Source organism: Sinohyriopsis cumingii, chromosome 5, assembly GCF_028554795.1.
Source record: "Sinohyriopsis cumingii isolate HCF-2022 chromosome 5, ASM2855479v2, whole genome shotgun sequence".
Taxonomy (NCBI): domain Eukaryota; kingdom Metazoa; phylum Mollusca; class Bivalvia; order Unionida; family Unionidae; genus Sinohyriopsis; species Sinohyriopsis cumingii.
This window is the reverse complement of record NC_142965.1, coordinates 119,478,115-119,501,937: the sequence shown is the minus strand read 5'-3', so window position 1 is coordinate 119,501,937 and position 23,823 is coordinate 119,478,115. Positions and strand designations below refer to the sequence as shown.

Sequence of the window (23,823 nt, the reverse complement as noted above, 5' to 3'; positions counted from 1 at the left end):
ATTCTGCAATAATCATTTGTCTTTGATCTCAGTTTAGTGGTGTTCTTCTGACTTAAAATGAAAAAAAAACATGCAAATATTGAGAGCAATGTTAATTCTTAAACTGATGTTATGTATATTTAATTTGCTTTGTTTGTTATTTAGTTTTATTTTATTTCATTACATGCTTTAATAAATTGTAATGTAACATTTTATGTTGGACTTGACCTTGTCCAAAATTGAGTTCATTTCTGCTTAACCCAAATTGACTATTTTTATTTTATTCATTGTAATACATAGCTAAATTATTCTATACATGAATGGGAATAAAATCAGTATCATTATTAATAGAAGAAGTAAATATGTTTATTTGGGTCTGGGTTTTGGAATTTCCTAAGTGAATTATACATAATTCAGGTTATTGTAAACATCAGGACCATTCTAGAAGGTTATTTTCCATTAGGTAATGTTCTTTTATATATAGAAAATGCTAATTTTGACTTGAGGTCAAGTAGAGAACTATATATATATTGTAACGGAGAGGATTTTGTCATTTGCTTTAAGGTCTGTCACCTTGAAATTGTATATTATGTTGTGTCCAGATGGGCTGAATTTTATTTCTTCAAATTATTGAATTCAAGTGATTATTTTTCTCAAAATACAAAAGTGCTGCGATAACACTCTTGGATAAAGACAATCACTGGAATTTATAGTGAATTCAAACCTGGAATTATATTACTATGATTCATGAAAAAGACTGTTGGAGCATCAACACTCTGGGAGTTACAACAGACACATCATCATTTTTGGACCTTTTCAGTATTAGCTTATTAGGATATGTTTTTATTCATATCTTCCACTTTCACATTTACTAATCTATTTGTATTTTCCGTTTTACATCTTGTAAACATTGGATTCTGTTGAATCAGAATTTTGTTTTGTTGTGACCTAGTCTTAAACCTATGATATTTTTTATCTTGAAAGCAAGTCAGATAAAGCTTGCCAGTAGCTCTCCGTAGTTGGTGGTTGTTACCAGGGTTTTCCCCATTTCTTACTCCACCACTTGTACTGGCTACCATATATAGCCTATCATTTACTAAAAAGTGGTGTTAAACCACAACACAAAAAATGTGTCTTATACAAAGCTTTGAGAGTATAAGATACATAACCACTGTCATGAGATGTCTCCATTTGCATGGAAAGTTTATTATTTATATAAAAGCACATAAATGGTAGCACAAATTAACCTTTTTAAATGATTCTTTAAAAGCCATGGGTTGTATCACAGTGATTTCTGATTGAAATCTTTATTGCCAGAGTTGGATCACAGTTATTTCTAATTGATATCTTAGGTAAGCTATGTGTTCTGTCACATTGATTTCTGATTGATATCTTAGGTAGGCCATGGGTTCTGTCGCAGTGTTTTCTGATTGATATCTTGGGTAGGACATGAGTTTGATCACAGTGATTTCTGATTGAATAATAAATAATGCATTCATGGTTATTATGGAAGATTGCTCTTGTGTGTTTAAGTGTCCTTTTTTTACTTCTAAGGCAGATAAAATATGGTTGTTGCTTATTTTTCAGGAAAATGAATACGTTCCTGCTAATATTCCTTGTGATACTGTTTATAGAGGCATCAATATCCACAGGCCTCAAGTACTGGTATGTCTTCCAACCTCAAATTGGTCAGCCGTGGTATGTTCCAAATATCGAGATAGATGCCCAAGTAACGGTAAGTAACTTGTAGTCCTCAGTGCCTGTTGGGAAGCCTTAAATTAACAATTCTCAATAGCGGAACAATAACTTTTTATGAAATGTTGCTATTTGTGTTCAATTGTTGCTGGTCCAGAGTCATTGGGTTTAGAAGGTTGACTTCAAATCACGACATTAAACATGCCTTTCAGCTTTTGCAATTAATATTCAAAGACTGAAATAAAATTCTGTCCAAGTTTGTTTTACACATGTTTAGCTGTTTTAATTTGTGGTTTGATAGAACAGTGTCATTGACAAAGTTTGTTCAGGATGCAAAATTCTCAGAAAGTTCAAATATCAATAGTACACAGGATATTCGGATAATTTGTTGAAGCAGAGAGGTGTAAACATTGTTCATGTAATTATGTAACGCAGAATGTTAAATTTGAGCAGAACAGTTACATTTAATAACGTATATTTTATTAAGCTCTGTGAAAAAGTCATTTGCTACAACTTATTCATTAATTACATTATATTAATGCTTAAGGACTATTAAACAAAATTGCTTTGGAAATGTGAATGACACGAGTTTCCAGTTTTCAGTGAAGAGAATTAACAAAATGTACAGAAAACTCCACATCATTTCAATATAGAGTCAAAAATGTCAATAGCAGTCACTAATGGGAAACAGCAAAACTGGCCATTGTATATCGATAACTGTTGCAGATGATTTCACCTTCTAAAATTCATTTTTGAACATATACCATGCACCAAGTATCATTATTATTATTATTATTATTATTTTTATTACATTATCAAGATTGTGTTTTGTGCACTGTACAACAAAGTCTTAATTATTGTTATATGTTGTTCTCTCCCACATTTATGTTTCACAGGATTATTGTATCATGCTCACTTTATTTCATCCCAGAAATTAATCATCATCAAATGAAACATATACAATGATCTTAAATTGTTTACACAATATCTGGCTTGTTCAGTTGCTCAAGAAGATCAAAAGACAGGCAGTTTATTTGAGAGACAATCATGAACAGAACTCAAAAGAAGCACTGTATATCTGCTATTTCGTGTGCTCCATGAACCAAAACTTCAACTGCTCTCATGGACATGTGTTGAATATTGAATGACCCCTGACCCTAATGAAAAGGAATGTAACTCGTATTTCTTCTCGAAGGCAAACATTTTTTCATCAGAGTTAGCTTTAGTTCACAGCCAGATAGATGAAGATATTTAATTATAGCTGTTGACTTCCTTTTCTGCAACTACTTTACCGACATCCAGTTAAACAAATTGCATCAACCCTCTCCTGTAACGATGAAAAGCTTCTTGCTTTCCAAGTCACCATACTGACACCTTTGAATTTGATATACTCCAGCAACCACTTAAGCAGGATGAAACATTTGCTTAGTTAGGAAATACCTGGACACTGATTGTGGAAGGCAGATAATTGTTAAATGCAGGTAATTTATATAGGAAATTTACTGTGGGTGGGGTGAATTAGAATAGCCATTGTGGCCGGGTGACCTCTGAACACAGGTGACCATTAGGACAGGTTTGAGTGTATTTGCATTGGTCACAAGAGATGCTTACAGATGGCAATATTTATTTAAGTTTTAACTTTATGAAGTAATTATGTCACAATCTTTTAATTTGCATTTCTGAAATAAATGAATATGTTTTATAATATTATCAGTTATTCTGTATTGAATAACACATGAGAATTATTTTGTTTTCTACTTTTTGGGAGCTTTGTGTATTTTTTAATTATAAGTTTGTTTACCCTTTAATGAATCTGAATAGTCAGAATTTTACTCTGAATTAATCAAACACCTGTTGATTAATTGCTCAGGTGAAGAATTGATAGATCAAATTATGAAGCAAAAACAAGCAAGTCTCTGAAATTATAAGAATTCATGTTACATTTTTATTTCAGGTTAAACGAATTATAGAAGATTTCCTGTCTTTCATTGTACTGTATAACTATGTCATTCCTATTTCATTATATGTTACTGTTGGTAAGTAAAACTCCATTTATTTTTTATTCATTTCTATCATATATACTTATAATTAATGTCCAACTGCAAACAACATAGATCCTGATCAGCTGTCACATAATGTTGCTTGTTCTCTGTGTTTTGTTCCTTCTTATTTTGCCAGACAAACTGCATAGACCCAGCTCTACTGTCACATAATTTTGTTTGTTCTGTGTTTTGTTCCTTCTCATTTTGCCAGACAAACTGCATAGACCCAGATCTACTGTCACATAATGTTGTTTGTTCTCTGTGTTTTGTTACTTCTCATTTTGCCAGACAAACTGCATAGACCCAGATCTACTGATGCATTATGTGGCATCAGATCTAGGTCTTTGCAGTTGGACTTGTTGTACAGTTGAGTAGAGACCGTATTTGTGGGTATCAGTTTTTAAGGTGTTGTGAAAAGCAACATTTTGTTAATGCCATATTTATATATGGCAATAAGTGAAGTTCAACTACAGACGGCACAGACTCAGATCTACCATCACATAATGCACCAGAAGATTTGGGTCTATGCAGTTTGTTAGGAGTAATGACTAGAACAATCCTTATAGATCATGAGCTGCCAGTGTATTATGTGTTGGCAGTTCAATGCATTTGGACTCTGTAAGCAAGTGTATACGGTACTTAAAGTCATGGATTTGGGTATGATTCTGTTGTTTCCACAAAAGGATCATTGATAGATTAATCTGTACATTTTTCATTTGCAGTAATGGTGAAATCCACAAAAATTGGTATCGCATAAAAATAGTTCATTTTCACTGTTGTGTAACAGGACATCTGAATGTGTCATATAATTCAGTACCAAACATAGATTAACCAACATGATCCTGTCATTTAATTTGTTTTTCAAGTTTGAAGATAACTGTTTCAAAACCATGTATAACTTTGTGACTTGAGGTAAAAATAATATAATATGTAACAAAATGTACAATTAAAGCAGTTTTTAGTGTGTGCAGAGTAAATGTTACAAAAGATAAGAAAGCAATTAGTGACAGTCTGTTCATGTTTTAATCTGGACTGCTCTGATGGCCTAGTGGTTAGAGTGTCCACCCCGGATGCGGGAGGTCGTAGGATAGAACCCTGGCCGAGTCATACCAAAGACTTACAAAAATGGTACTAACAGCTACCTTGCTTGGCACTCAGCATTAAGCGGTTAGTGTTAGGACTGGTCGGCCTGGTGTCAAGATAATGTGATTGGGTGGGACACGATGCTACATGTCTGCAGCATGATGCCCAAGTGCTACAAATTGCTTTAAGCTGCCACACTGCAGACATCGTAGTGATATGACTGGAAAATTGTTAAAGCTACATTAAAAATCTAAATCACACACACTCACACACGTTTTAATCCAGTGTCATCTTTTGATAAATTCTTTGAAAATATTTTATCTCATGTTTTCACTGATGGATTGTCAACAAACTTTGCAAATCATATTATTGGAGTCCTTTAAAGATTCATTGTAATCAGTTTGTAGGTATTTAAAGAGGTTGTAATTACTATTTCTTCATATAATTACACAAAACAAATTAATACAAATTGTATGTAAAACTTACAAGCATTACAGTATTTTTTTGGTCTTAATTCAGAGCTGCAGAAATTTGTGGGATCCATGTATTTTGACTGGGACATAGAAATGTATGATGAAGGAGGAAATCAACCAGCAAAAGCAAATACTTCTGATATCAATGAGGAACTGGGACAGGTAATGGTTGTAGTGTGATTAGTGATTATAGGAAATAGGGTGGGGGCAGTGACTAGGAGATGGGAAACTGGAGTTGATGGGATACAAGTTTTCCATCTTGATTTTTTTGAGAATTATGATGAAAGGAGTAATCATGTTGATAAGCTAACACCTTTGATTTTTGTAACATCAGTCGGTTTGTTGTTGAAGCTAATACCTTTGATCTCTGTAACATAGATCAATTTGTTCCTAAGCTAATACCTTTGATCTCTGTAACATAAACCAATTTCTTCCTAAGCTAATACCTTTGATCTCTGTAACATAGACCAATTTCTTTCTAAGCTAATATCTTTGATCTCTGTAACATAGAACAATTTCTTCCTAAGCTAATACCTTTGATCTCTGTAACATAGAACAATTTGTTCCTAAGCTAATACCTTTGATCTCTGTAACATAGACCAATTTGTTCCTAAGCTAATACCTTTGATCTCCATAACATAGATCAATTTGTTCCTAAACTAATATCTTTGATCTCTGTAACCAGTTTGTTGCTGAAACTAATAAAAGCACAGATTTTGGAAATACAATTGTTTGAGGTAAAATCCGGATACTGGCTTGTCCATGTTTACTTCAGATCTGTGTTTTATATTAGATTCGGTGGAATTGGTCAGGGAACCTGACTGACTTTACCAGAGTACATCAGATGCTTTAAACTGCACACATTTTGTGATGCAAAATGTCTGCATGATCAAACTTATGCTTGTGTTTTTTTAAAAATGGTGTTCAACAAGCGAGTGTTCAGGATGAAAGGGAAAATAAATCTCTTAAAAGTTTTAATAGCACTTAAGAATATAATGGAATATTCAGATTCTTTTGGAAAAAAGCAGGAAGGGCAACAATTACCTTTTAGGGGACATCTTGTGTTGGCTTGAGTTCATCGCGTGGTGGGAAAGATTTTGTCACAGCTTTTTATCACAAACAAGTTGAGAGAAATAAAAAAGCTGTAATTTTGATCTCTGTAACATTGATCAGTTTGTTGGTAAACTAATACCTTTGATCTCTGTAACATAGATCAGTTTATTGGTGAAGCTAATACCTTTGATCTCTGTAACATAGATCAATTTGTTGCTGAAGCTAATGCCTTTGATTCCTTTAAGATAGATTAATTTGTTGGTGAAGTTAATGCCTTTGATCTCTGTAACATAGATCAATTTGTTGGTGAAGCTAATGCCTTTGATCTCTGTAACATAGATTAATTTGTTGGTGAAGTTAATGCCTTTGATCTCTGTAACATAGATCATTTTGTTGGTGAAGCTAATGCCTTTGATCTCTGTAAGATAGATCAGTTTGTTGGTGAAGCTAATACCTTTGATCTCTAATATAGATCAGTTTGTTTCTGAGGCTAATGCCTTTGATATATGTAAGATAGATCAGTTTGTTGGTGAAGCTAATACCTTTGGTCTCTAATATAGATCAGTTTGTTGCTCATTTTTATCTTTTGAGCACAATCTCACTCAGAGGTTTTCATGTCATGACATGTTTCAAGAAAAAATCCTTTCTGTTTGATTTAGTTCCTTTATTAATGTCCCAGCAATATTTTGTAGAGGGAGAATTTAATGTTACCCATTTCTTCTATCACATATGTCACACATGCTGTTTCATTTAAAGCAGTTAATGGATTGGAAGTGAATTTGATAGAAGTTTTAGTAGCAGAATGATCTACCGTATTTGCTGGGCTATAAGATGATACTTTGATACTTTTTGACCAGAAAATCTTAGCTTCATCTTATACTCCGAATTGACTTATATATGGATTTTGTCATCCAAATCACTTTATCGTATGTCACATAAGTTTTTGATATTATGAATATGGTACCATATAATGAAAGGAAATGCCAAGTATTACTCGTGTAAATTTCTCAACCAGTGACATCTTTTGAACTTGCCGATGGGACTGACAGCAATTTAAAGTAACATATAGCATGAGTAAAGATCGAAAACAATTACCGCCTAAGTACGAGAAGAGTATGTGCACTTGAAAAAAAATCTTATTTATTGGGAATGGAGAGGTCAATATACTTGCAAAGAAAATTAGACATTATGCAAAATGGTCATTCTTGGGATTTAACCTAGTAAATGGAGTCTGTATGGATATAACTATTGTGAATATTCAAACCCTGAAGGAGTATGGTATGTATTTTCATAGTTTTCATTTACTATTTATTAATTTTGTTCTCTCTCTGACAAAGGCTTCAACTAAACAGGGGCAATAAGGTATAGAAAAAAAACAATACAAAGGCCTCTTATTCTCTCTCTCTCATATATATATATATATATATATAGGGCCATGTTTTATTTTGATCATGAGTGCAAGAAGAAAAATGCAAGGAAAAAATATGCATCTCTCTCTAACACTCTGCCCACCCCCCCAAAAATTGTGGAAAAAGCATTTTAGCATTAATGATGGAATTTCCTTATTGCTGATTATCTGAAATAGCATATATTGATACGTTTAATATTTATGAAAATGGAAGTTATTATAGTTTCATTCCACACAGCTTAGTTAATTTTATCTTATGTGCAAAAATGTTCAGGTCAGTTTCATTATATGTAGCTAAAAGTACATAATACATTTAAAATACTTTGTTTGAAAGAAATTAGGTACTTTTAGTTACATTTATTGATCCTGACCTGAAAAGTTACTGAGTTACATTAAGGAAAAAATTCACAATGCTGTGAGGAACAAAGTGAAAAAGATGAAGTCGAGGTATTGATCTGGCTTCATCTTATACTCAGCATCGACATATATGGATGAATGATGGAAAATTTCCAAATTCGCTTATTCGACTTATACTCTGCATGGACTTAAAATCCGGCAATTATGGTAGGTTAGGTTTGATTTTCAGAGGGAGTAGAGCCCAAAAATGGAAAAATCTCAAGGTTTAATTTTCACTTTTGTATTGTTGAGTTATGGCCCCTGTAAAATTTAAAATTTGCAGATCAAACCAAAATGTTTTCAATTGTACCATGATCAGTAAGTACCGTAAATCTGAAAAGTGGGCATTCTGCATTGCTGCTGTTCACCCATACATCGTTATGTATATTGATAATTCAGTTTTTGTGAATTTACACAGAAAATGCATGATGTAAACAAACAAATTGTAATAATCATGTCTGTATGCATATTTTTATTTCCTGATTAGATTTTCAGGTAATTTAGCCAATTTTTAATTTGTTAGTTTTTTTAAAACTTTTTGATCTTGATTGTTCAGTTAGACTCATTTTAGCAATTTTAGTAAACATGCTCACAAGTACAGGCTTATTATCTTCTATGCTTTTAAACCACATAAAGGTTTTGGTATTATTTGCACCCTACTAACTGAAACTATTTCAGTTGAAACCTTGTTATCTTGGTAAGTTGATGAAAATAACATGACTTTTGGCAAATTTAGTACATCCGAGTCTTTGCATAGATAATCTGATTTTTTTCTTTCTTGCCCCTTTAAAACGTTCCAGAATTTTGTTTATGCTGTTTTATTTTACTTTATGCTGAGAGCATTCTTGTAGGACCACTTATTCAGAACCTTCTTTATGTATGCAAATTAAATTTGCATCATGTATTTATATTCACATCTGAATGACCAGTTTTATCAATCTTTTGCAGTTTAAAGTATTTTAGCATAAATACTGTGAGATTCCATGACAAAATAATAATGGACATGCCAGTTTGTGTATGTAGAATGGATCTTGTGCTAAAACAAAGTTAGGTTAAAAAGTGAAAAGTTCCATGAATTACATAAGACACAAGTTTGTTATAAACTGTTTTACTCCCCCTGATCATGAATTACATCATAATATGATAATTTAGGTTTGTGTTTTTACTTCATTGTTAGGTTGTCCTTTGCACATTTTTTCAGCAATAGTGTTAATGTGTGTGTGTGTCTATTGCAGGTGGAATATTTGTTTACAGACAAAACGGGGACCTTGACAGAGAATGACATGCAGTTTCGACAGTGTTCTGTGAATGGAGTGCGTTATGAAGAAGTGGGAGGCATGTTGTGTGAAACAAATGAGGGTCAACCACAGCCTGTTGGAAGATTCTCGGTAAGACATGCTGTGACCAGTTTGAGAAAACTAATGTAATTGTTTCGTTTCATGGTGTGCCAAGTCACACATTTGCTACAGTAATAGGAGAAACATTAGATTCTTACTCCAATGGCAATGGCGTAACATAGCCTCTACTGTGTTTATGTGCTGTCAGAAATCAATTGACACATACCTTCTGGAGCCAACTTTATCCAAATGTGTCAACATTCCAGCGTTGGGGGTATTTTAAGATTTGACAGGTGTATTTTGTGGATCTGGGGGAGTCAGTGAGTATGACCCAAATAAGTGACAGTGTGCAATTGAAAATAAGTTATCTACTTACATAAGCTTCTAGAAATTTACTAGAAATTCATGTTTGAATATAAAAAATTAAATACATATTTTCTTTGAAGCATTTAAATAACATACAATATGTAGGTTCAGTACAAGCTTTATTGTAAATATAAATAATCTTTGGTATAATGGGGGCAAATCCTGTCACAACATACTGCACCAGCCAAGCTCTGAATTGTTTCTGTAGGAATACCTCAGGAAGAGAGACTTGGGGTAGTTTGTATGGTTGTAAAGAGTGTCTGACACCTGTATGTTGAGCCACAAGGGGCTGATACAAGGCATATAGGGACACTGATAACCGAAACTTGACAAGTCTGATCCTGAGGATTGCTATGATAACAAACATCAGCCGATATTCCATATATGCACTGGGTTTGTTCCACTTTCATGTACTTATTTACCTGTGCAGTCAAATGGACTCTACCACAGCAAAGGAATAAATACACAACACAAAATCATCTTAGCTATAGCTATTGACCTATCGCCATTTGTCAATCATGCATATTAACCAATCAGTGAGCGTAAATTCTACACACATACAGGCAATAATGAATTGATTATGATAAGTATTTACAGGTTTTGCAAAGATTTCTTGATTTCTACATTGATATGGGTGAAAAGAAGTTAGATGGAGCCATGTAATTTTGATAGTTGATACCCATATCATCTGAATGGAGGAATTAGATTTATTCCTTTCCCGAAACATAGACAAAACTTTGATGGATAAAGTCCTTTATCTGTGGTTGCATGTACCATAACTGAATATGAAAAAAATTGATGGCAATTACAACATGTTTGTTTGCATAAACGTATGTAGAAAGCATGTATCGTCAGTGGTTTAAAGAAAAAGAAATTGTAATTGAAAAATATATGTAAAAATAAACGTTTCTCGAATATGAGTGGAGAACCCCCTAACTTTCAGGATTTGATGTATATTATTTTTCTGCATAAGAAGGACTGAACATCCCCAGACCGTATTATTTTAAAGTTTGAAAATTTACATTTTAATGTTTGATTGCCCCATAAATAATAATTTATCGTCTCAATCTTTCAGACACTTGAGTGACTCTTTACTTTCTCATTTGGCAGAAGGAGGGTTAGGGATACAAAAATGTAATAATAAATATTAAATACATAAAACAATGGTTTCAGATAATTGTAGTCCGATATATTAAGCATGCATTTACATGTTTACATCAACAGACATCACTGATGAAAATTCTGTCTGACAAACACAGTAAGACTTAAAAATTAGTATGTACAACAGTATACTTCTAAACAGCAATTATGTATGATTTTTTAAATAATTTTTAATTCATTTACTTCCAAGGCAGCATAAACATAAGCCAGATAAATTAATTAGGATACGATTATATGCTAAATACATTAGCATCTTTTGCAGCGAATTTTTGTTTACATGAATATGTTCTTGAGCAGCTTTGAAATTGATTTTTATTATTTACTAAAATAAAACGCTTATGTTATTACTATATGAACTTGAACTACAAATATAAATATTGTCTACTGTAGTATAATTATGCAATGTTGTAATTTTACATTTTTAAGAATAATACAAATCATTTTTAATAAACATATCACTTAAACTGAAACATTTCTTTGCCAAATACTGCATGTTTGTCGGAGGTTAACAAGCAGTCATGATATGTGATTTGGTAGGCAGAGCAATCTATCATCTCACGTAATGTCAATTGTCAGTCCACTAAGTAATCAGTGAAACGGTGGTTATTCATCTCTGACTGCCTTTACCTTAGAATCACCTCAGCGATAGATGTATAAACTGCCCAGGAGTGAGCACGTTGGACATGAAGTTGTGTAAATCTTGAATGTTTGCTGTGTATGCAGACTACAGGTTATTGGCATGTCTTGGTTTCGGGAAAGGTCGCTTTTTATAAGATTTACTGGAAATTGTGCTTTAGAAACGACTATGTTGGGGTTTTGGAGTGAAACATTGAGTTTTCTGTTGACATGCCTTGATGTGGTGGGTATGCTGGACTTGTTTGCTTGTTGCAGGAGGAACTGGAGGATTTGTTTGTGGTACTTTGTCTGTGCCACACACTACGGGTTGACTATCCAGAGGCAACAAGATTGGGGGTCACAGATATGTTTTCCTCCGATGGGTTTGACTATGACTACCAGGCTTCATCTCCTGATGAAAAGGCTTTTGTAGAGGCGAGCAGGAGGTGAGTAGATTGGTCCCTTGCTTTTAAGCCTCTCAGTATACCACAGCACCTCTAATAACACTAGTATAGTCATAGATCCCATCTAGTATGTGTTTTTTGTGTTATTGCTACCTAATTTATTTCCCTTTCTTTTTGTTGTTAGATTATGAGAATTAGTTACAAGTGATTTCACATTATTAAGTTCTCAATATTTAGCTCTTCTGCATAAGAAGAATGTATGTGATGGCCTGTTGTCCATTACCCATCTATCATCTGTCCATTAGCACATGTTTGTTATCATTACTTTTGAAGTTATTGGGTGGATTGCCGTTAGCATTTCCCTCAGATTTATTTAGTTGTCCCTAAATGAAGACGGTGTCTCGCAGACATTTAATTTGACCACAATGATTAAATTCTTGTCATTGCTGCTTCTCAAGATGGGATAGTAATATCAACATGAAAATAGTGTCCCTTAATGCATTCAGTATTGCCACTATTGTAGTTATCTGGAAACAAAAATCTAATTGGAACTACTGAATGGAGTGACATGGATTTTCACTCAGAGGTGTGATGTTTAGTTGGTCAATGCCAATATGACATATAGTATGGTTGCCATGGTAGCCAGCTTTAAATCTTGTTAAAACTAATTCTGGTGAACAGATCGTTGTATTTAAATGTTTTTTTCTCCTATAAAACATTTGATGTCTTGTTGGTTCTAAATATAAGTGGTGCCTCTTAAACATTCAATATGGCCACCATCTTGAAAGTCTTGTTTTCACTACTCCTCACGAATGGATGGTCATATTGACCAGGGGTTTTCACCAAACAAAATGAGATGAGATCTAATAGAGGTTAATCAAAATGTTGTTGACAACCAATATGGCCACCATGATGGTCTTCTTGGAAATTTGGTTTTCCTGTCACCTCCTGAGCAAATGTCATATTAACATGGCTTTTCAATAAAAATACTTCTTACAATGTCTAGATGATCTTAAATGAAACTATTACCTACCATTCTGATGACTTTGTTTTATCATCTTGAGAATATTATCCCTACTTTTGAATGCGAGTCTTAGTGACATGGGTTTTTCACTTAAAGTCCCCTCATAATACACAGTTGGTTCTAAATGAAAATGCTTCTGACCAGACGTTGAATATGGCTGCAATGATTGTAATCTTGAAAATCTTGTTTTAGATCCTTCTTCTGAACCTGGGGATTTAACTAAAACACTTGCTACAATATCTTGTTGGTCATAAATGAAAAGGGCCTGCTAGAAAACCTTGTTACTATTGAAACATAGTTGTATCAGTGTGGAAATATCACCAAAACACTTTTGCTATTCATAGTTGGTCCTAAAAGTGCCAGTGTTACATCCTAAAAATGTATTAAAAAAATTTTAACAGCTACTTCTCCTAAGCATAAGTCTACACTGACATTTTAAAAAAAAATCAGAAAAAGTTTTTTTTTCAATATGTAGTTGTTTTTTTTATTAACTTGAAGCTGATTTAAGCTCCAAAATTGCTGCATCCTGAAAATCTGATATGGCTACTTGTTCCAAATATATGATCGTATCGACATGGTCAATTCACATAAAACACCATAGCAATATTGAAAATCAATGCTTATCTGACCTTACCATAACATCCATCTTGAAAATCATGCTATCACAGCTCATTCTGCATGAATGGTTGCTTTCACTCAACATCTTTCATTTGGTTCTCAATGACAATGGTGCAGATATGATCATCAGCAAATTCACACTTTTGAAAACCATGCAGTTTTATATCTCGTTGAGGTTATGAAAACAGTTACTTGGTCATACACATATAACTTGTCTGACCTTTGTATTTGGTTTCATTCCATTAAACAAGTTGCTAACACTCTGACTTTGATTTTATAGTCTGATGTCTTGACTTGGTTATTTAGGTATACATGCATTATACTACTGGTCACTTTTATGAATAAGATGAAAAAGAGGGATTAAATTCAGGCATCATTAAAAGTCAAGAACAGATTGAATTCACAGTATTTTACTTAATTATCATTGGATCTTCACTTTAAAAAGAACAACAAATGTCCTTGAATAAAAGATAACATTATTGCGTTCTTTGATGTAAAGTAGATGCATTAAAAGATTTAAAATGATGGATGGCATAAGAATCTCAAAAGATTTGCAATATCAGGCTTAGATTCATGCAATTCCATAAAGATTATATTTTGACGTATGAAAGATCTTTTCAGATATGGCATTGTATACCATGGCAAACATGATGATAGACTGCACATCACTGTCAAGGGAGAGATGAGAAGATATAAGTTATTACATGTGTTAGAGTTTGACCCAACTAGAAAGCGGATGAGTGTCATCATACAGAATGAACAAGGTTAGTCACCAGATAGCAATTGTAGAAAGACAATATATGTCACATAATGTACAGTGCGTATATATATATATATATATATATATATATATATATATATATATATATATATATCATATGACCCAGATCTTCCAGGAGTGTCATGGAGATCAGTAATCTGTAAGACTTCTGGTATTCTGGCCATGACACAAATCTCCAGTTTTATGATGCTGTAACACTGTAGAATTTCATGATATTTCCATGCATTAACCCATAAATACCTTAAAGTACCTGCCAAAAACCTTTTCTTTCAATAAGTTAAATTGAATTATTCTTCTAAAAGGAGAAATTCTGAATAGATGAGGGCTTTAGCAATATTTTTTTCATTCATGATACTCATGTTGTCAGGGTTCACTCTCGATACTCAAAATTTTGGATGAAGTGACTTCTTTCCATTGCCAGCATAGAATGAAGTTCAGGAAAAAAGATAGAAGTGAGCATAGAGAGGTCAGAAAATAGAAATGGTTTTAATTGTTGCCTTGAACAATCACTCTATTAAGCCTTTGAATTAAGGTAAGCCAAAATAAATGTCATTAAATGCTGTGATAATATATATTTTTACCTTGGTTTCATAAATCAAATTAAAGACAGAAACGTTGAAAATAGTTGACTTTATTTTACACTAGGCCATGAATTACTGGATTTTCCAAGTAAAATAATTGTGATAATTCATTGGTGTGAAATGCATTAAATAATTTCACGGCTGTATGAATATCAAGATAACCATGAATTTGAAGTTATTCTTACATACTTGGCCGAGTGGCAAATGTGGCTGCCTCCCATGAAAAATGACTCAAGTTCAAATCCAACAAAAAGTGAAGTTTTTACTTAGAATTGGGGAATACAATTATATAACTGTTTATATTTTCTGTGGGAATAATCACAAAACCCAGGAGAACATAAATGGTAAACCACTGACATCACATGGCATACAAAAGGAAATTTGCTACTTTAGTTTGTTATGCAAAACATCTTGCTAGCCAATATGTTTGATCATAAAATAGAAAAAAAACTGTAAGAAAATTTGTTTCCTACAAGTGAATAACATTATTTCATCTCGTGGGTGAAAAACATAAATATTTTCACTCCTGACTTAGTTTTTCACCACTCGATGAAATTATCTGTTATTCACTCATTTCAAGCAAATATCTTCTATATCAGAAATGGGTGAGAGATATCAATGGATGACTTTTGCAGGATGAGAAATGGGTGAGAGATATCAATGGATGACTTTTGCAGGATGAGAAATGGGAGAGAGATATCAACGGATGACTTTTGCAGGATGAGATCTTAAATAAACCTGTTTCCCTATAGTAATAATCAGTTTATAAACCTCGATGGAATTATGATTTAATCTTGAATAGGCTACAGATGCATGAAATTTTACTTCAGGCTTCATGTATGGGTGCCATTTCATGGATTAAAATGTAATTGCAGACATAAACTTGAACAGAAGTTGATCAGAAGCATAATATATCATGGTATAATTGTTTTACATTGCTCTTTGAACAGATAGAAAAGACGAGTTGATATTGTACTTGAGCACTACAAATCAGTTTTGGGTGAAGACTTCATTTTGAGGAAAGGTGAAGTTAATTCCACTTTCTCTGCATAATTGCTTACTTGTGAAAACTTACAGACCCTGAACTGTGATGATGCTAGTAAGCTTATGAGGTGAACCCCTACTATATTTTGAAAATCAATGGCTTTCATATCAGAGTTTGGTCTGCCAGTGTCTGTAATTAGTGTGGATATTTTTCAAATTTTTAAAAATTCTGTTTACATGGTGCAGAATGAAAACTTCATTAACAATGTTTGTAACACCATCGGTGAGTGACATTGTTCATGTAGTACAAATCTCAGGGATGGGATGGTATTGATTTGTTCTTGTTTGCCACACTCATACCTGACCCATGCATACCTCCTCAAGGGCAAATATTGATCTGAATGCATTCACTGCCAGTGCCCACTGACAATTGAACACAGTGTTTGTATTGTATTATTTTCTAGACTGGAAGACAAAGATTCTATGATATCACCTAGAAAACAGTGCTTTTTGATAATATTTGCCAGAAAATGTCTTTGACTTTTAACCTTTTTGTTTTTTAATATAGTTTGTAATCAAAAGAGTTTTGGCATTATTACCTATTGCTTTGCAAGAAAAAATATTAACTTTTATTTAGATATATAACAGTTTGTAACTTTTATATTTTGACAGCCTTTCTATTAAAGCTCTTCATGTGATTATTAGGAAGTTATCTTCCTAATCTTGTTTGCAAATTTTCCCCATGATATTTTAAAGTAAACTTTTAATCAGTACTATATTGCCAAGATTGACATGTAGTTACATGTTACGCTCTGTACCTATGTAAATGCCTTTTTTTAAAAAGGGATTTGAATTGTTGATTCTTTTGATTTTGAAAGGAACATACTGGTTAAACTTTCATTTCCTGGTTTCCATTCTTTCTGCTCATTGAACCTAAAATGTGTTTAGATTCCCATTTCCTATTTTCCATTCTTTCTGCTCATTGAACCTAAAATGTATTTAGATTCCCATTTCCTGGTTTCCATTCTTTCTGCCCATTGAACCTAAAATGTATTTAGATTCCCATTTCCTGGTTTCCATTCTTTCTGCCCATTGAACCTAAAATGTATTTAGATTCCTATTTCCTGGTTTCCATTCTTTCTGCTCATTGAACCTAAAATGTATTTAGATTCCCATTTCCTGGTTTCCATTCTTTCGGCCCATGGGACATAACCTTTTTTTATATATAGGCATGTACTCACCTCTTATCAGGCATTTCAACCCTTAGGATGCCTTTTCTTACTTAGCACATTTTTTAACATGATCTTTGCTGTATATTTCATCCCTTAGGATGTGTATTTTTTATGCATTTGGTTGTGTTTTTTATTGTGCAGTTATATGATTTCTTGAGACTGGCATTGCTCTAGGTTCAGCCTTATAGGAGTTGCTCATCTAGATGTAAAATAAGTTTAAACAAATGTTAATACTGGGAAACAAATTAATTTCTTTATGTTTTGTATTTGCATGACATGTTATCTAGAATCACTGTTTGTATATAGCCTTGTTTGATCGTCTTTTGGTGCATTGTGCATGCAGAGTCTATATGGTTATCTCCCATTTTTCTGGATTCAGTTCACCTTGCATGGCACTGTTTGCATTGCTCCCCCGCAATATATATCTCTTCTTGAAGACATAACATCCCTCTCCATTTATATTTACATATATTTACATTTACCTACTTATATAAAGTTAGTCTTTACTAGTAATTGTGACATCCAACATGGCCACTTCGGTGGCCATCTATAAACCATGTTATCACTGGTTCACGTGAATGGATGGCAGTATCAAACATGGGATTTTCACTTAAAGACTGTTTATGTTGGTCCTAAATTAATATGGTTCTGATATGAAAGAGCCACTAAGACCACCATAGCAACCTTCATGAAAATCTAGTTATTGCTGCTCTTCCTGAACAAAAAGTTCTAGACTATCAGTATGTGGTTTTAACCAGAAGAGTCTGGTTAGGCTTAAGTAAAAATTGTATTGATCAGACATCCAGAATGGCCCCCAAAGTGCCATCTTGACTAGTCCACCAGAAGACTTCTGTTGTCAGGTTGGTACAAAAAATGAAAATGGTGCTGAACTGACACCCATTGTGGCCACCATGTATGTGAATGGTTTCTGCACAATAGTGCAAGTTATTTATCATCCAAAGTTACCAAACTTTGTGGATTGCTTGCCCTTAGGGTAGGGAAAAATGCCTGTCAGTTTGGGGGTCAAAAGATTAAAAATTTCTTTTTTGTTGAGATTAGAATCCATATGTTATGTTTTTGAAGATAGGAAAGTATAGAGCTTAAAATGAAAAGGTGCATTCTTTTCCTACTCTGCTCATGAAACAGTAAAAGAGGTACAATACATGATACTTTGCTATAAATACAAAAACCTTCAGTGGGTGAAGATGTTAACTCCAAATAAACAACATGCACTGGGGTGATTGTTTCACTCGCATTGCATGGGTCCTATTAGATAATACTAGGAAGCAAAATCGATTCTATGTCATCGTCTATCTGTTAAACCATAGTTATGCATTGCATTCAGTTTGGTAGATAAATAACTGAAAAATATGTCCATTTCTAAACCTGCTTTGAAATTGAGAATTGTACTAAAGTGTGTGTCCAAGTTGATTATATTTTATCTCAAAACCTTCTCTAAACAGCTTTGGGCAAATATGCGGGATTGTCAGTGACACCATCAGCTGCCTCAGAGAGCCCCAAGCTAAGTAATTGAGAAGTATTTTGTCTTTTAATTACACTAAGCTAGTTAAACTGGTCATTTGTCATTAACACTAACCTAAAAGTTTTTTCTTCTTCAGATTTGTTAACTCCAAAATATTTTGATTGGCAGCTTAGGTAAATAATTTTGGCAATACAATGTTCAAGAGAAGTATCCCTCTTCTTAGGAACACATTAAAAAATATTTGTTATATGTTAGAGGCATATAACGATGTTGACCATCTATCTGTTCCCTATTTCATTTCTGCACGATAATTTACTGTAACCTATGCTGATGGTTTGCAGTTGGGTAAGGCTATTGGGGTTGAAAAGTCAAAGGTCAGGATAATTTTAACTGGTTTGGTTTGGTTTGGTTTTGTGGATTTAGCGCCATTTTTCAGCACATGATAGGCTATATATAGCGGTCAGTTAGAAAACCCCAGGTAGAGTCATTGACCTACAGCAAGCTACTGGCAGGCTATCTTACCCACATTGGTATAGTCAGTACTTGAACACACATGACAGAGGTGATATGTCAGTGAACTGTAAGGACAAGCACCTTAGACCATTCAGCCATCTGGGACCCTCCATTTTACTAAAAAAAGAAAAATGTCTAACACACAGTAACATTAGTTCCACAATACAGACCTTGACTAAACTTTGTGGCTTGCACTGAAGTAAGGTAGAAGACTATTGATTGGAGTCAAAAAGTAATGGTCACTGGCTGAAATATGAAAAAAAGGTTTCTTGACAAAGTTCTTGATCATGTACTTTCACCAGTGTTTGTTGAATGACTTTTTTGGGGTAAGAAAGAAACTTATTGATTTTAGGCTCAAAAAGTCAGTAGTTAAGGTTGCTTTGAATGAAAGAAGAAAAATGGTTTTTGCTTAATAACTTTACTTCTGTGCTTTTTACCTTCACCAGAGTATGTAGAGGGCTTACAGTTAATGTAAGGAAGAATCATATTGATTTTTGCGTAAAAATGCGAAAGGTTAAGATTATTGTGGCTCAAACAAAAATGGCTTTTGCACAGTAACTCTTGTTCTAGAGTCATTTCCTTTGCCAGGTATTGTGGATGACTTGTACCAGTGGCAGTGTATCCCCTTGGGATGAAAGATTGAGTCAAAGATCCCCTTAGTGTCAAAATTGGTGATCAGACGGTGTAAAAAACAAACTTTGGCATCAGAACTGGGGGTCAAATTAAAATTTTGGGGGTCCCTGAAGCACAAATGAGGGTAAAGGGAAAAACTGCTATATAAAAAAACTACTGATTTTGGGTCTAAATGTCAAAGGTTACGGTCATCATAAGTCAAATAAAAAACTGATGCAGTAAGATTAGTTGAAAACTATATACCTTGACTAAAATCAAGTACATTGAGATCGTTTAGTGTCCAGACTTAAACATGCCCTACTGGTGCATATAAAGAGGACTGTTATGGTGTTCTTGTTTTTGTACAGTTCTCATCTTGGGGAAAATATCACCCATTAATGGGCATTCAGATTAGGTACTCTGATAGGTATATAGTTGCATTGTAATTATATTTGCTTGTATTTAATGATATCTGATTGGATTATAAAAATTGATGAAGCATGTCTTACTGATTTTCACTATCTATTATTTAATCATTCATTGTTTTCCATAAGAAGCCGAAAGACATCAATTTTTTTAAACTTAAAAAACCCATGAACTGGTACAAAATTAAAGTGAACAGTTTTGTTTTTCCATAGATACAATACGGAATGAAAATCTCTTGCATTCGAAGCCAAACCTGATGCATTTGCAATGTGGACTTGTCACATGTATGAACATGCATTATTTCAGCAATATTGGACAGTGAGTTGGAATGCTGATTTTCTAATTCAATGCAAAGAGGCCAAAATTAACCAAATTGTCATTCTGACACTATATACATGCTTATAAGTTGATTCCAATTGCAAGCAGTATGGACCCTAATCTGCCATTGCATTACGTGCCAGAAGATCAGGGTCTGTGCTGTTCTTCTGGTTACTCCAAACTGCACAGAACCAGACCTGCCAGTGCATTATGTGACAGCATATCTGGGTTTTTTCATTTTGCAGTTAGACTTGATAGCAGTGGATGGAATACAGAATATAGTTGTACTTTACATGCTTAATTTAAAAAAACATTATGATGTGTAATCTACCATTTCTGGGGCATTGTTTCTAGAAGTCAAGATGAAATTTAAGGTTGTGTGAAATGTAAGAGGTTGATGATATGTAACTGATGTGAAAATCACAAGCTTTTGGTTTGATTTATTCAAAAAGGAGGAGAAAAAAAGAGTTCTAGGATTGATTGAGTTTGCAGTGACTTCCCCACAAGTTAGCAGTTTAAATCAATGCTGACAAACATGAAATCTAAATTTTCACATGAAGACCCAATGTTTATATCCTGTAAGTCAGATCTAACTGCACATAACATAGACCCAATAATTGCAAATAACATAGACCCAATAATTGCAAATAACATAGACCCAATAATTGCAAATAACATAGACCCAATAATTGCAAATAACACAGCCCCAATAATTGCAAATAACATAGACCCAATAATTGCAAATAACATAGACCCAATAATTGCAAATAACACAGCTCCCCAATAATTGCAAATAACATAGACCCAATAATTGCAAATAACATAGACCCAATAATTGCAAATAACATAGACCCAATAATTGCAAATAACATAGACCCAATAACTGCACATAACATAGACCCAATAATTGCAAATAACATAGACCCAATAACTGCACATAACATAGACCCAATAATTGCAAATAACATAGACCCAATAATTGCAAATAACATAGACCCAATAACTGCAAATAACATAGACCCAATAACTGCAAATAACATAGACCCAATAATTGCAAATAACATAGACCCAATAACTGCACATAACATAGACCCAATAATTGCAAATAACATAGACCCAATAATTGCAAATAACATAGACCCAATAATTGCAAATAACATAGACCCAATAATTGCAAATAACATAGACCCAATAACTGCACATAACATAGACCCAATAATTGCAAATAACATAGACCCAATAACTGCACATAACATAGACCCAATAATTGCAAATAACATAGACCCAATAATTGCAAATAACATAGACCCAATAACTGCAAATAACATAGACCCAATAACTGCAAATAACATAGACCCAATAATTGCACATAACATAGACCCAATAACTGCACATAACATAGACCCAATAATTGCAAATAACATAGACCCAATAATTGCAAATAACATAGACCCAATAATTGCAAATAACATAGACCCAATAATTGCAAATAACATAGACCCAATAATTGCAAATAACATAGACCCAATAATTGCAAATAACACAGCCCCAATAATTGCAAATAACATAGACCCAATAATTGCAAATAACATAGACCCAATAACTGCCACTGCATAATGAATCAGCTTATCAGGGTCATTGTTGTTCACATTATATGACAGCAAATCTGGATCAGTGCAGTTGGATCCAACCTATATGTAAGTGTATAGTAATTGAAATTTAAAATGATCTAGCTCCTTTTTTATATTCTTATCCCCAACATGATTATATTAGGGGCTATTCTTATCCCCAACATGATTATATTAGGGGCTATTCTTATCCCCACCATGATAATATTAGGGGTATATAGGATTATTCATTCATACATCCATACATCCATCCCACCTTGGTTTGGTTTTGTGTTTATATTAGTTTTAAGCCACAGTGGTGTGGCATCCATATTCTAGTTATTTGATACTTATCCATGCACATGCGAGTATGAATGACATTATGTACTTGCTTATAAGTTGGGTCCAAGTATAGGCAGTATAGACCCTGATCTGCTGTTGTATGATGCACAGGTCAGTAGATCAGGGCCTTTGTTGTTCTAATGATTACTCCTAACGAACTGCATAGACTCAGATCTGCTGCAGTATGCGACAGCAAGTCTGGGTCTCTGTAGTAACATTTGATCTGACTTACATTCAGGTATATACAGTATGTTACACTAATGCATGACAATTTCCTGAAGAGTTAATAAAAAAATGAGGAGAAGGGTTAATTTTCAGAGTCTCATTCCAGATGAAATTCGTCTACTATGTAAAGGTGCTGAGTCAGCTATTTTAGACCGTGTGGTGTCAGGAGACAAGCAGATTACTCTTCAGCATGTAAATGAGTATGCATTGGTGAGTATGTGGCCACTCTTGTTGATATTATACACCCACAAATGAAGTGTCTATGTCTGTCAAACTCTTTGTTCTTATTTTCTTCTGACCCATTTCATAATAAAATTTGGTAAGATTTTGTATCATGACTCTGTGTATTACAAAATTGGAATATGTCTGATCATTAAGAGTTATCCCCATTTGTATTACAAATTGTTTCTGTAAGTCTCTTTGCCCATGACACTTTTGATAACACACTGATAGTGGAAGCTCAGCATTTAGCCACAAAGACTAACTTTTCATAATCTTGAAGTTCTAAATCTAGAGATAAGTAAAAAAAATATCCAAGAAAGACATTATCTGCAAATTTCTTTTTGCCTTAACTTTTGTTCTCTAATTGGATTTCAAACTATGCCTTCATCTGATAACACTTTTCACTTCATCTGACTTTGAACTTGACCACTTTGTGTTGCAGCTTGGTCTCAGAACCCTTGTGATAGCTGAGAGAAAATTATCCCCAGAAGAATTCAGTGTCTTCAGTGAGCAGCTAAAAGAGGCAAGAAATTCTCTGCAGGACAGAGAGCAAAAGGTAATAAGAGATAACATAGATGCCATTCATTTCAGATTTGTGGAATTATTACAAAATGTTTGTGTAAATTCTGTAATGCAATTGACAAAGTTCAAAAAAATGAATATTTGGTGGGATAAAATATTGAATAGGAGTTTTCTCTGTGGACACAGGTAGGTGGAAAAGTACTTAAGCACCATTATGATAGACTGATACATAGAAACCATTAGATTTGACTGTACATAGATGAAAAATGGCAGTAGAAAAGAAGGGAAAAAGAACGATGCAGGCAGTATGTGAGGAAAACG

The 23,823-nt window shown here is 33.6% G+C and overlaps 1 protein-coding gene across 2 annotated transcripts in view; it reads left to right on the top strand.

Moving 5' to 3' along the window:
• Positions 1-23,823, top strand: part of LOC149800065 (phospholipid-transporting ATPase IF-like) — a 164,413-nt gene that overhangs the window by 51,743 nt on the left and 88,847 nt on the right. For both annotated transcript variants that reach the window (XM_089959617.1, XM_089959618.1), the window contains exons 9-17: positions 1,567-1,714; positions 3,629-3,710; positions 5,319-5,434; positions 9,365-9,517; positions 11,885-12,054; positions 14,276-14,418; positions 18,696-18,758; positions 22,865-22,968; positions 23,423-23,536. In XM_089959617.1, coding sequence (XP_089815743.1) covers positions 1,567-1,714; positions 3,629-3,710; positions 5,319-5,434; positions 9,365-9,517; positions 11,885-12,054; positions 14,276-14,418; positions 18,696-18,758; positions 22,865-22,968; positions 23,423-23,536 — 1,093 coding nt within the window. The remainder of the gene's footprint in view (positions 1-1,566; positions 1,715-3,628; positions 3,711-5,318; positions 5,435-9,364; positions 9,518-11,884; positions 12,055-14,275; positions 14,419-18,695; positions 18,759-22,864; positions 22,969-23,422; positions 23,537-23,823) is intronic.